Genomic DNA, 15375 nt, shown 5'->3' with positions numbered 1-15375 from the left:
CATTTCCTCTAGAAATTGTATTGTGGTGTCAGATGAGAATATGACAAATTATGAAGGGGCCCTTTCTCAGTGTGTTGGCTTTTCTTGGTAGTCAGCATCCTCTCAACCTTGCTTAAAAATATGTTTCCTCTATTACAGCCTATATCAGCACTAACATGTTGCATGAAGACATTGAGTAAAAGTGATTACAACTAATGTAAAATATTTTTCTGTCAGCATCAAACTATTCCAGTACTCCTACTTTCAGGATTTCTACTCGGGGTCCACCTGCTTTACGCTTAAATGCCCAATGCAGCTCATTTAAATCTCAATATGAAATAATTCCTCGGTAACAATTAGGTAACCTTATTGTAATAGATTTCCATTCAAATGTGCAAAAGTATCTTTTTAGAAGAAAAAAAAACTATTTCTCAAGCAAGAATTTAGCTAGGACTGTCTGGGAGTGGACTGAGTGGGGAGGGGGAAACTGAAAATGAGCTGTTTGGAACTCTTTATGGGTCTATTAACCAATTTACCGTATGGTGTTGTCACCATGGAAAGCGGAAAAATCCCACCTATCCAAACCTGCTGATTGGAAAGTCCTGTGGAGATTGTATTTTCAATCAGAAACTATCAGGAATTAACATTGATCACACGTTTACAGTATTAATTTCATCAGCTGTTGTACAATATGATATAAAACACAGAAAAACCTTTTTGTGGACTGCACTGGGCTGTTAAGTGTTGAAATCCTTGGTCTTGCTCAGTGTCTCATCTATACTGAGCAAAAACTATAAACACAACATGCAACAATTTCAAAGTTACAGAGTTACAGTTCATATGAGGAAATCAGTCAATTTAAATAAATTCATTAGGCCCTAATCTATGGATTTCACATGACTTGGGAATACAGATATGCATCTGTTGGTCACATAAACCTTTTAAAAAATGTGCATTCAAATTGGCATCGATAAAATGCAATTGTGTTCGTTGTCCGTAGATTATGCCTGTCCGTACCATAACCCCACCCCATACTGCCGAATTATCTAAATTGACGTTGGAGATGGCTAATGGTAGAGAAATTAACATTAAATTAATTGGCAACAGCTCTAGTGGACATTCTTGCAGTCAGCATGCCAATTGCACTCTGCCCCAAAACTTGAGACATCTGTGGAATAGCATTACGTGACCAAACTGCACATTTTAGAGTGGCCTTTTATTGTCCCCACCACAATGTCCACCTGTGTAATGATCATGCTGTTTAGTCAGCTTCTGATATGCCACACCTGTCAGGTGGATGGATTATCTCTGCAAATGAGAAATGCTTACTAACAGGGATGTAAAAAAATGTGTGCACAAAATCTGAGATAAATAAGGTTTTTGTGCATGTGGAAAATGTCTGGGATCTTTTATTTCAGTTCATGAAACATGGGACAAACACTTTTTGTGTTTATATTTGTGTTTGTATATGCCTTTCTATCTATGTATCTTCATACAACAGACCTGCATCTGTCAATGCTACAGTCCGCTCTCTGCTGAAGGAAAGAAGACCTCAGAATACAAAGCCCGTCTGTTGTCCACACTGCATTATATTAATAATGGGAAAATATTCATAAACCACACCAAAAAGTATGGTTATTATATGGACAGGTTTATTCGATATAATGATGACCACAGCACAGTGCCTTACATTGAATTAGAGTAAACATATATATATATTCTTTGGAATTTGAAAATATGTTTAAATATCATTTTCAGTTTATTTCAGAGTTTGCAATACAAAAGTATTTTGATCAATTCAGTTTTGTTGCTAGGGTAAAATACAGACCAAGACTTCATTTGGTTAGAGTGAAACCTATTTGCACTAAATGAAGGCTGGAAAATCCATTCAAAAATGTAATGGTGTATCATTTAAATAGATTGTATGAGCTATTCATTTTAAGTCCTGTATTTACATTATATTGATGTGAACATAAATAGAAAATGTAATTTGGAATAAAAACATCATGGTTTTTGTTCAATCCTTGTCCCCGAGAATATTATGTAGATGACTGCTCCTCCGTTTCTCCAACAAAGAGAGGGGATGTGTGTTGTTTTCTTGAATCTGCAGACAGGGGAAAAAAAGTGGAATAAGTTGAATGGACAACAAAGACTTGAAAAAGGCCAAAGAGAAACTAGCCCCTGTATGACAGCCTATTGAACAAGTTCTGTAGAGGTCTGTGTACATTGAACATGCCCCTCCTTGCTCCAGGCCCTTCTATTCTAGGTCTGTGATGTTTTCTACTGCTTTGACAGTACTAAAAATATATATTCCACAGAGCCAGAACCAAACAGTATACAAGAGCCCTGTATATGCAATTGGTGCCTAAGTTAATTCTTTATTTTATACAAAGATGAACTCGCTTTTCAGCAATAATTGTCCAATGTCCCTGTCCCTTGGGGGGGAGGGAGGGGGGGGTCATAATTATGTAGCCAATTAACAGAACCAAGGTAGATTTTTTTTTTGCCAGCTCCTCCCCCCCCCCCCCCCCTTCATGATTCCTGACACACAGTTTCCTTTCACGGGCAGTTAGAGATGTGTTCTCACCAGCCAACCCATTACTGCCTCTCCTCCCCACAGCTTTGTCTAGCCTCCTCTTTCTACCGGCTGAAAAGACAAGAGAAGAAAAAGCCATACCCAGTATTCCCTGCTGGGCCAATTCTTCCTCTATAGAAATCAGACGGTTGTATTTAGTCAGCCGCTCTCCACGATTCAGACCTCCCAGTTTGACATACCCAACTCCCAGGCCTACGACCTGAGGGAGAGAGCGAAACGCACAATGACAACAGTTTACAGGCATAGAGCTCCAACATGCAACTGCTCATCAGCAAGGGAAGGACAAGGCGCCGTCAGTTAGCTTTGTTGTAGTGTGAGTACACAATGACAGGCAAACTGTTTATGATATCTCTTCAACAGAGGTTATTGGGCCTTGTAAATACACACACGTGTATTGTCAAACTCGTGCAGAACAGAATACATTCATAATTGCTGAGTTACTGCAATTGATTGTGGGTCGTTCCACGAAATGAGTGCCTTTTGCGTCCCTTGGATATTTTAAGAAGAAATTGTGTGCAAATATTTAATAAAAACATCCTGTTATATAAAATGAAATGCCCTTTAATATAGACCACATTGAATATTCAATAAATCAGATTTTTTATATAATTAGACTTACTAAAGAGCCCATATTCTGCATTTTGACATATCTCTGTGACTTCTATGAAGATTTTAACCCAAATAACCCAAACACTTCTCCAAGTTTCACCATCATTCTAAAGCCCTAGTTATTTAGATGGGATAAAAATGTTTCAAAAATGTTTTTTTTGTGAAACTTGGATTAAAAAGTTCCTCCCGGTTGCACACAACAAGCTTCCATTCCCCATGTTACAAGGGGATTTATGGCTGATTTAAGATAAAGATGTCAATCCTGTTATGGTCAACCCTGTTATACTTATTAGGCACTTACTATAGTTATTTTTTTATTTAACCTCTTGTGATGGAAAAATGTGTTTTTCAAGAAGTTGAACATGTGCTTTTTATGACAGAAAGTAAAAAAATTAGTAAAATAAAATAAATCATCAAGTTCCACTATGTAGCCCTTCACACTCGTACAGGTTGAAAATGGAAGATTTGGGAACTGGTAAGCTCCTAAATTGGAACACAGTGGCTGTACAGTAACATGCTATACATGACGTCAGAGCTCAGGCTCTACGCTTCATTCACAGTATTCTTGGGTTTTGACTGACAGACGTTCTGAACTTGGGCACAGCACGCGACAAGATGTTGCCCCAATCCCTCCGACTAATTGGTCAATTTTCGCAAAAAAAAATTGTCGTCTGAATCAGGGAACTGCTGTCAATTAAAAGGACTCTATGTATTTTGAAAGATGAGACGTTGAGGATTATAATAAACATCCCTTTGAAGTTATACAAGCAAGCCAAACACCCAAATGCGCACTTCACATTTCCATATCATAAAAATCAGGTCATATACAGTGTCAACATTTATGATCACTATGTTTCATGTACAGTTACAAGATGACATAGTGTCATAACCTGAATGCACTCATGACTCCTTTCTAAACGCACCAAAATAACAATCAGTTTTATTAATTGCCCCGTATGATCCTATTTTATAACTTAGCAAGTCATGTAGGCAATAGAACAAGCTTTCAAATGATGCCTACCTGACCCAGATTGCGATTTATAATGGTCCGTTTTTGGATTACGTAAACAACAACAGTAATTGTGTGATGGCGGGGTTGTGTTCCAAACAAAACAACTACAAGTGTGCTTCCTCTAGTTCCTCAACAGCACAGCTAGAAGAGCCCAAAAGCACCTTATAGTTGAAGACTCTTCTTTAAGTCATAAAAGTGCATTGAAATTATTTAGGAACTGTGCACAGTTTGGAGAGGTGTGTGTGGCCACTTGGAGACACCAGTTAGTCCTCTCACTCAAACCCGTGTAACTTTTTGGGTCTTATGTCGCATCCCCCCCCACATTTTCCAGGAATATTCGTATCATGTTACTGAATGTATCCAGAGTATTTTCAGATTTTGTTATTAGCTAATCCGGTGAAAAGTACAGTAAATGTCAAATGCACATAAAATGAACAGTGTAAATTTGTGTCCCAGGTGAAATGTTGTGTCCTCAACGTTGGTTTAAACTGTTCCCTTTCAAATGCTACCATGCCTATGCATATTATCATATTTCTTCTGTCAGAAACATTTCAATTGAGCCCTATCCATATATGCCAATTCCCACGAGTGTAAAAAGTTAAAAAGGCACCTAATTGGTGGAACGACCCGTGTCAGACTTTCCGTCAAACAGATTGATAGATAAAGACACAGAGAGAGATAGACATGTAAACATATCGAGTAGATGACTAAACCTCACCACATCTGAGAGGGCGTCATCACTGCAGGGTTCACCGCACGTCGTTCCAATTATCACTGCACCTGACATACAAAAGGTGACACACACACGCACTCAAGTCATTTACTGTACATGACCAGGTTAATTAATCAACTCTTTACACTGTCTGTCATTACAGGGGTTCGTTCCCTCTTGAAATACACTGCATTCCCCAAAATAATCATGAACAAACTAACAAACCTTAGTTTCATATAAACATTCATTTGAGTGAGATCGTAAGAACAAAGGTCATCTCCGAAACCCAGAACTAGTATCTTGCGAAATTGTGTCAGATGCTCGGTTAAATCCTGAGGGGAGACATGCTAGAAAATATACTAACGAGACAAACGAAGCCTCAACCCCTCTAAGTGGAAACTAGCGCGATGAATCCCAAACAAGCCCCTCGGCCCTACCGTACTGGATATAAAGGTTGCGTTCCTCTGCTCAGACATTGCATGCATCAACCAATGGTTGCATGCCACGTCATTCGACTGTACCGTTGGCACCAGATTGCTATAAGATATGATGTGGTTAGCTGATACTTAAAAAACCTATCCAGACTAGGGTTGAAAGGCGGGAAACCGGTTACGGAGATTTACCAAGAATTACCGCCCAAACCACCCCCTTTTCCTGGGTAAAATCACTTAGAGAAACCGGTAAATTATAATAAATTATTTATATGAACAGCATGACGTAAAAATGGAACTGTAAAATTATATGCATTGTCTCAATCTGGATTCTCTAAGGCTTTCTCTCTGCTCTCAGCATGATCAATCATCAATGCTCTGGGTGGGAACAGACAGCCCATCTCAGTATGGACGGCAGTTGACAATGCATGTCAACCTATCATCTCATCATGGGAGCTTTTTTTCTTGTGACAGGTGGGCCTACATTTTCTGCAGCATAGCCTATGCTACAGTAATATAAGGACCGAATGCGCCTCTAATTTACACATCTCCATCTGGCTTTTGGGGGTCACATTATTTGTTTAATTTTAAAGATACATTTTTTTTAAACAGCCTATCACTCGAATATCGTTGCTTTAAAGCAGTGCACGTGCGAGCACTCTTGCAGCATTTCTCTATCCATCAGTAATAGACAATCCTGTTCAATATATATATATATATAAATATATATAAATATATATATAAATATATATATATACAGTGGGGAGAACAAGTATTTGATACACTGCCGATTTTGCAGGTTTTCCTACTTACAATTCACGTAGAGGTCTGTAATTTTTTAAATCATAGGTACACTTCAACAGTGACAGAGACAGAATCTAAAATAAAAATCCAGAAAATCCCATTGTATGATTTATAAGTAATTAATTAGAATTTTATTGCATGACATAAGTATTTGATCACCTGTTAGTTTTTCTTTAAGAAGCCCTCCTGTTCTCCACTCATTACCTGTATTAACTGCACCTGTTTGAACTCGTTACCTGTATAAAAGACACCTGTCCACACACTCAATCAAACAGACTCCAACCTCTCCACAATGACCATGACCAGGGGGCTGTGTAAGGACATCAGGGACAAAATTGTAGACCTGCACAAGGCTGGGATGGGCTACAGGACAATAGGCAAACAGCTTGGTTAGAAGGCAACAACTGTTGGCGCAATTATTAGAAAATGGAAGAAGTTCAAGATGACGGTCAATCACCCTCGGTCTGGGGCTCCATGCAAGATCTCACCTTGTGGGGCATCAATGATCATGAGGAAGGTGATGGATCAACCCAGAACTACACGGCAGGACCTGGTCAATGACCTGAAGAGAGCTGGGACCACAGTCTCAAAGAAAACCATTAGTAACACACTACGCCGTCATGGATTAAAATCCTGCAGGGCAGGCAAGGTCCCCCTGCTCAAGCCAGCGCATGTCCAGGTCCGTCTGAAGTTTGCCAATGACCATCTGGATGATCCAGAGGAATAATGGGAGAAGGTCATGTGGTCTGATGAGACAAAAATAGAGCTTTTTGGTTTAAACTCCACTCGCCGTGTTTGGAGGAAGAAGAAGGATGAGTACAACTCCAAGAACACCATCCCAACCGTGAAGCATGGAGGTGGAAGCATCATTCTTTGGGGATGCTTTTCTGCAAAGGGGACAGGACGACTGCACCGTATTGAGGGGAGGATGGATGGGACCATGTATCGCGAGATCTTGGCCAACAACCTCCAACAACCTCCTGCCAAAATCCCTGCTGCGGTGTGTGCAAACCTGGTCAAGAACTACAGGAAACATATGATCTCTGTAATTGCAAACAAATGTTTCTGTACCAAACATTAAGTTCTGTTTTTCTGATGTATCAAATACTTATGTCATGCAATAAAATGCAAATGAATTACTTAAAAATCATACAATGTGATTTTCTGGATTTTTGTTTTAGATTCCGTCTCTCAGAGTTGAAGTGTACCCATGATAAAAATGACAAACCTCTACATGCTTTGTAAGTAGGAAAACCTGCAAAATTGGTAGTGTATCAAATACTTGTTCTCCCCACTGTATATATAATATACTATTGAACAGGATCGTCTATTACTGTCTATTACATGTAGAATAATAATGAAGACATCAAAACTATGAAATAACACATATGGAATCATGTAGTAAGCAAAAAAGTGTTATAGAAGTCTAAATATATATTATATTTGAGATTCGTCAAAGTAGCCACCCTTTGCCTTGATGACAGCTTTGCACACTGGCTGAAGTACGTTTCATTGAAGATGAAAGAAAAGTACAGTACAGTACAATACAATACACCAGAACACATTAGAGTACAGTAAATAAAATAAAAGTCAAATATAGTGTACTATTGTACCCTACTATACTCTAATGTATACTCTGCTGAACTAAACTGTACTACACTGAGTAAAACTCTACTGTCCTATACCGTACCATGCCGTACTGTACTATACTGAATACAACTCTACTGTCCTATACTCTACCATACCATACTGTACTTCACTGAATAAAACTCTACTGTCCTATACCGTACCATGCCGTACTGTACTATACTGAATAGAACTCTACTGTCCTATACCGTGCCAAACCATACTGTACTTTACTGAATAAAACTCTACTGTCCTATACCGTGCCGTACTGCATTGTACTCCACTCTCCTAAACTGTCAGGCACTGTACTGTGATGTTCAAACTTGTGAAACAGCGTAGACGTCTATGATTAGTTCAGATTTGGATCTGATCTGCACCGACCCAATTTTGTTGGGGCGGAGCTCATTGGAATAATAGTGTTCGTTTCCATTCATAGGCTTGTGTGCGGCTGCTCGGCCATGGAAACCCATTTCAATAAGCTCCCGACAAACAGTTCTTGTGCTGACGTGGCTTCCAGAGGCAGTTTGGAGTGTTACAACCGAGGACAGACGATTTTTACCTGCTAGGCTCTTCAGTACTCGGCGGTCCTGTTATGTGAGCTTGTGTGGCCTACCACTTGTTGCTCCTAAACATTTCCACTTCACAATAACAGCAGCTCTAGCAGGGCAGACATTTGACAGACTGACTTGTTGTTTGTGGCATCCTATGATGGCGCCCCTTTAAGTCACGGAGCTCTTCAGTAAGGCCATTCTACAGCCAATGTTCGTGTATGGAGATTGCATGACTGTGTGCTCAATTCTATACACCTGTCAGTCATAGGTGTGGCTGAAATAGCCAAATTCACTCATTTGAAGGGTTGTCCACATACTTTTGTATATATGATGCACAGTATGTAACTGTTACTGAGAATGTTATTGTAGTTGAAGTGGTCTGTTGGTTTATTCTGTAGGTTTGACTACTATGAACGTCATCGCTGCTTTTGAAAAAGCTAACATAAGTCCATGTGACAGATATAATACATTTTTTATTTTTTATTTCACCTTTATTTAACCAGGTAAGCTAGTTGAGAACAAGTTCCCATTTACAACTGCGGCCTGGCCAAGATAAAGCAAAGCAGTACGACACAAACAACAACACGGAATAAATAAGCATACAGTCAATAACACAATAGTAAAAAAGAGTCTATATATAGTGTGTGCAAATGGCGTGAGGAGGTAAGGAAATAAATAGGCCATAGTAGCGAAGTAATTACAATTTAGCAGATTAACACTTAAGTGATAGATGAGCAGATGATGATGTGCAAGTAGTGATACTGGTGTGCAAAAGAGCAGAAAAGTAAATAAAAACAATATGGGGATGAGGTAGGTAGATTGGGTGGGCTATTTACAGATGGACTATGTACAGCTGCAGTGATCGGTTAACTGCTCAGATAGCTGATGTTTAAAGTTAGTGAGGGAAATGTAAGTCTCCAGCTTCAGCGATTTTTGCAATTCGTTCCAGTCACTGGCAGCAGAGAACTGGAAAGAAAGGCGGCCAAAGGGGGTGTTGGCTTTGGGGATGACCAGTGAGATATGGCTGCTGGAGCGCGTGCTACGGGTGGGTGTTGTTATCGTGACCAGTGAGCTGAGGTAAGGCGGAGCTTTACCTAGCATAGACTTACAGATGACCTGGAGCCAGTGGGTCTGGCGACGAATATGTAGCGAGGGCCAGCCGACTAGAGCATACAGGTGGCAGTGGTAGGTGGTATAAGGGGCTTTGGTAACAAAACAAAAAAATCTTCATCCAACAGCATCCATCAGAGCAACCATGTATGTCAGCGTGTGAGTGAACTCACCCCATCCTTTGGTACAAATCCTTAGCTCCATCTCTGTCGTATACACTATGTCTATTCAGTTTTGATGTTATGACGTCAATTAATTTAGGTCAATCTGGCCAATATGTAGGCTAATTCCACTAGCATGGATTTGACATTCCCTCCATAAAACTATGCATACTATACATTTGACTTACAATAGGACAATGAGTCATGTATTAGTAAACAATAGATCTATGTAAAACTGACTCCATCAGTGGCTCCATTACCTTTGTTCTTTGTGGTGACGTGGATCAGGTCGGTGACTGTGGTCTCATTGCTCTGATTGAGGATATACCCTCTGACCCCTGGAAGAGATGGGGCGTCTTCCCGCGAGCTGTGACACTGGGGCTTGGAGGAGATGTCAGAGAGCAGGCTACACGAGGCTCCAACCACACTGCTCAGTCTCTCCCACTGCTCCACATCCTTACACAGGGGTCACATACCATGAGCTTCTACAAGCACATTTGCACTCACCAACGCATGTCTTTCGTTTACTGCGGTATTGTGTTCAGAGCTGTGTTCCCGTCTTACCTCTTTTCGCAGAGGATCGATCAGAGCTACGACTGCAGGGTATTTACTAATCAAAGCCTCATACATGTCCACTAGTTCATCAGGAGACTTGGGTGTTCCTGTAATAACTTCATACTTTCCTTTTGGCTGTAGAGGAGCAAAGACAGAATGAATACATAGAATTGTACTCATTGTGCAAGGGCACACTGCATGTTTTAACATTCTGTTTACATACATAGTCCATTAGGTTGTGAGCAGCACAATTTACTGCTAAATGGATCCCCTTTCCAAGTGCCAATCCAAGATTGTTAGATGCTTCAGTAATTAGATCGAGAGGCTGCTCAGGACGCTCATACCCAACAACTAAGGCTCCAGAGTCAGACACAGTTGGCAGTACAGGCTGGAAAGAGAGAAGGAATGTTTAGTCAGCCACCTGGAAAGGAACACATAGTGTCATTGTTAATAATATACCTATATACACGTATGTGGAGAGAAGTGCTGGATCATCTATTTGCAGTTTGATAGTGCAACTAGTGCTTAACCATAAACAGACGGCATTGAATTGATTCAAGCCTTGAAAAATGTCCGCTTTCATGTAAGGTATACAGTGCCTTCAGAAAGTATTCACACCCCTGGACTTTTTCCACATTTTGTTGAGTTACAAAGTGGGATTCAAGTGGATTTAATTGTAAAAAAAAATCAAGGATTTACACAAAACAGTCTGTAATGTCAAAGTGGAATAAAAAATCTAACATTTTTAAAAAGAAAAAAAGAAAAAGAAAACACTTAATTTATCTTTTGCCTTCTTGGTAAGCAACTCCAGTGTAGATTTGGCCTTGTGTTTTATGTTATTGTCCTGTTGAAAGGAGAATTAATCTCCCATGTCTGGTAGATAGCAGACAACCAGGTTTTCCTCTAGGATTTTGCCTGTGCTTAGCTCCATTCCTTTTTTTTCATCCTGAAAAACTCCCAGTCCTTAACAATTACAAGCATAACATGATGCAGCCACCACTATGCTTGAACATATGGAGTGGTACTCAGTAGTGTGTTGTATTGGATTTGCCCCAAACATAACATTTTGTATTCAGGACAAAAAGTGAATTGCTTTGCCACATTTTTGCAGTATTACTTTAGTGCCTTGTTGCAAACAGGATGCATGTTTTGGAATATGTGTATTCTGTACATGCGTTCTTCTTTCCCTCTGTCAATTAGGTTAGTATTTTGGAGTAACTACATGTTGTTGATCCATCCTCAGTTTTCTCCTATCTGTACCTTTGTAGTGACTGGGTGCACACTATCCAAAGTGTAATTAATAACTTCACTATGCTCAAAGGGATATTCAATGTCTGCTTAAAAAAGATATATATATAAACTGGTCAAAAAAATAAAGGGAACACTTATACAACACAATGTAACTCCAAGTCAATCACACTTCTGTGAAATCAAACTGTTCACTTAGGAAGCAACACTGATTGACAATACATTTCACATGCTGTTGTGCAAATGGAATAGACAACAGGTGGAAATTATAGGCATTTAGCAAGACACCCCCAATAAAGGAGTGGTTCTGCAGGTGGGGACCACAGACCACTTCTCAGTTCCTATGCTTCCTGGCTGATGTTTTGGTCACTTTTGAATGCTGGCGGTGCTTTCACTCTAGTGGTAGCATGAGACGGAGTCTACAACCCACACAACTGGCTCAGGTAGTGCAGCTCATCCAGGATTGCACATGCATAGAGGCGCTACCAGGAGACAGGCCAGTACATCAGGAGACGTGGAGGAGGCCGTAGGAGGGCAACAACCCAGCAGCAGGACCGCTACCTCCACCTTTGTGCAAGGAGGAGCACTGCCAGAGCCCTGCAAAATGACCTCCAGCAGGCCGAAATTGTGCATGTGTCTGCTCAAACGGTCAGACTCCATGAGGGTGGTATGAGGGCCACAGGTGAGGGTTGTGCTTACAGCCCAACACCGTGCAGGACATTTGGCATTTGCCAGAGAACACCAAGATTGGCAAATTCACCACTGGCGCCCTGTGCTCTTCACAGATGAAAGCAGGTTCACACTGAGCACATGTGACAGACGTGACAGTCTGGAGACGCGGTGGAGAACATTCTGCTGCCTGCAACATCCTCCAGCATGACCGGTTTGGCGGTGGGTCAGTCATGGTGCGGGGTGGCATTTCTTTGGGGGGCCGCACAGCCCTCCATGTGCTCACCAGACGTAGCCTGACTGCTCACAAGGGATCCTCAGACCCCTTGTGAGACCATATGCTGGTGCGGTTGGCCCTGGGTTCCTCCTAATGCAAGACAATGCTAGACCTCATGTGGCTGGAGTGTGTCAGCAGTTCCTGCAAGAGGAAGGCATTGATGCTATGGACTGGCCCGCCCGTTCCCCAGACCTGAATCCAATTGAGCACATCTGGGACATCATGTCTCTCTCCATCCACCAACGCCACGTTGCACCACAGACTGTCCAGGAGTTAGCGGATGCTTTAGTCCAGGTCCAGGAGGAGATCCCTCAGGAGACCATCCGCAACCTCATCAGGAGCATGCCCAGGCGTTGTAGGGAGGTCATACAGGCACGTGGAGGCCACACACACTACTGAGCCTCATTTGGACTTGTTTTAAGGACATTACATCAAAGTTGGATCAGCCTGTAGTGTGGTTTTCCACTTTAATTTTGAGTGTGACTCCAAATCCAGACCTCCATGGGTTGATAAATTCGATTTCCATTGATCATTTTTGTGTGATTTTGTTGTCAGCACATTCAACTATGTAAAGAAAAAAGTAGTTAATAAGAATCTTTCATTAATTCAGATATAGGATGTATTATTTTAGTGTTCCCTTTATCTTTTTGAGCAGTGTATATACCAATAGGTGCCCTGCTTTGTGATGCATTGTAAAGCCTCCCTGGTCTTTGTGGTTGAATCTGTGTTTGAAATTCACTGTTCGACTGATGGACCACACAGATAATTGTATGTGTGGGGTACAGAGATGAAGAAGTCATTCAAAAATGTAAAAACTATTATTGCACATAGACTGAGTCCATGCAACTTATGTGACTTGTTTAGCAGTTTTACTCCTGAACTTATTTACAGTAGTCTTGCTAAGACATGTCAGGTCTTCATTTTTAATTAATTAGTAAAAAAGGTTAAAATCATAATTCCACTTTGATATTATGGGGTATTGTGTGTAGGCCAGTGACATAAAATCTCAATTTAATCCATTTTCAATTCAGGCTGTAACACAACAAAAGTTGGAAAAAGTAACATTCAGATAACATATCTAAATTCAGCAAAAAAATAAACGTCCTGTCACTGTCAACTGCGTTTATTAACTTTGTTTGTTAACTTAACATGTGTAAATATTTGTATGAACATAACAAGATTCAACAACTGAGACATAAACTGAACAAGTTTCACAGACGTGACCAAATTGAATAATGTGTCCCTGAACAAAGGGGGGGGGGTCAAAATCAAAAGTAACAGTCAGTATCTGGTGTGGCACCCGCTGCAATAAGTACCGCAGTGCATCTCCTCCTCATGGACTGCACCAGATTTGCCAGTTCTTGCTGTGAGATGTTACCCCACTCTTCCACCAAGGTACCTGCAAGTTCCCCGACATTTCTGGGGGGGATGGCCCTAGCCCTCACCCTTCGATCCAACAGGTCCCAGGCGTGCTCAATGGGATTGAGATCTGGGCTCTTCACTGGCCATGGCAGAACATTGACATTCCTGCCTTGCAGGAAATCAAGTCCAGAACGAGCAGTATGGCTGGTGGCATTGTCATGCTGGAGGGTCATGTCAGGATGAGCCTGCAGGAAGGGTAACACATGAGGGAGGAGGATGTCTTCCCTGTAAAGCACAGTGTTGAGATTGCCTGCAATGACAATAATCTCAGTCCAATTATGCTGTGACACACCGCCCCAGACCATGACGGACCCTCCACCTCCAAATCGATCCTGCTCCAGAGTACAGGCCCCGGTGTAACGCTCAATACTTCGACGATAAACGTGAATCCGACCATCACCCCTGGTGAGACAAAACCGCGACTCGTCAGTGGAGAGCATTTTTTGCCAGTCCTGTCTGGTCCAGCAATGGTGGGTTTGTGGCCATAGGCAACGTCGTTGCCGGTTATGTCTGGTGAGGACCTGCCTTACAACAGGCCTACAAGCCCTCAGTCCAGCCTCTCTCAGCCTATCGCGGACAGTCTGAGCACTGATGGAGGAATTGTGTGTTCCTGGTGTAACCCGGGCAGTGGACGTTGCCATCCTGAACCTGTCACGCAGGTGTGATGTTCGGATGTACCGACCCTGCGCAGGTGTTGTCACATGTGGTCTGCCACTGCGAGGATGATCAGCTGTCTTTCCTGTCTCCCTGTAGCGCTGTCTTAGGCGTCTCACAGTACGGACATTGCAATTTATTGCCCTGGCCACATCTGCAGTCCTCATGCCTCCTTGCAGCATGCCTAAGGCATGTTCCCGCAGATGAGCAGGGACTCTGGGCATCTTTCTTTTGGTGTTTTTCAGAGTCAGTAGAAAGGCCTCCTTATAGTGTCCTTGACATTAATTGACCTTAATTGCCTTTCGTCTGTAAGCTGTTAGTGTCTTAACGACCATTCCACAGGTGCATGTTCATTAATTGTTTATGGTTCATGGGAAACCGTGTTTAAACCCTTTACAATGAAGATCTGTGAAGTTATTTGGATTTTTACTAATTATCTTTGAAAGACAGGGTCCTGAAAAAGGGATGTTTCTTTTTTTGCTGAGTTTATGTCCACCAAAATGTATTTGCTGTCTTTTCTAGAAGGTAGAGTAAGAAAGACAACATGTACTGTAGACCCTGACTCAACTGTGAGTCATAAGACACAAATAGAGCCCTATACTGTACAGTAGAGCCAACATACAAATATCTGCCGCAATGTTCCTTACCCCTGTTTTTGAAGCAGCGTTCATTATTTTCATCATCTCCTTTTGAAGCTCAAGTACCATTGTAATGATCTGTTGGGGGAGTTCACAGGTTGTCTTCGATACATGTGTCGTTAAACTACGTAATACCAAAGCTTGGCAGAGAAAATGTGCTATGTTGAAAAACAATCAGGAACATTGGTTGACTTAACCTCGACACTCTCAAGACTAGTATTCAGTAAGTCCTGTATGGTCGTGTGCGGCATAGTTGGTAGAGCAAAATGTGTAATTTGAAATTGGAGAATAAAGGCTGAAAATATGTTGTGGTTGTGAGTG

The 15375-nt window shown here is 41.4% G+C and overlaps 1 protein-coding gene across 1 annotated transcript in view; it reads right to left on the bottom strand.

The window, feature by feature from the left end:
• Nucleotides 1–1609: 1609 nt before the first annotated feature.
• eno4 (enolase 4) overlaps nt 1610–15375 on the bottom strand; it is a 36980-nt gene continuing 23214 nt past the window's right edge. The window contains exons 7-13 of the mRNA XM_046353815.1: nt 15064–15132; nt 10370–10534; nt 10156–10281; nt 9852–10047; nt 4915–4976; nt 2657–2774; nt 1610–2083 (exon numbers count right to left, since the gene is read on the bottom strand). Coding sequence (XP_046209771.1) covers nt 2019–2083; nt 2657–2774; nt 4915–4976; nt 9852–10047; nt 10156–10281; nt 10370–10534; nt 15064–15132 — 801 coding nt within the window. The 3' untranslated portion in view covers nt 1610–2018. The remainder of the gene's footprint in view (nt 2084–2656; nt 2775–4914; nt 4977–9851; nt 10048–10155; nt 10282–10369; nt 10535–15063; nt 15133–15375) is intronic.

The sequence above is a fragment of the Oncorhynchus gorbuscha genome, linkage group LG06, assembly GCF_021184085.1.
Source record: "Oncorhynchus gorbuscha isolate QuinsamMale2020 ecotype Even-year linkage group LG06, OgorEven_v1.0, whole genome shotgun sequence".
NCBI classification, from domain to species: Eukaryota; Metazoa; Chordata; class Actinopteri; order Salmoniformes; family Salmonidae; genus Oncorhynchus; species Oncorhynchus gorbuscha.
This window is presented reverse-complemented; position numbering and strand designations above follow the sequence as displayed.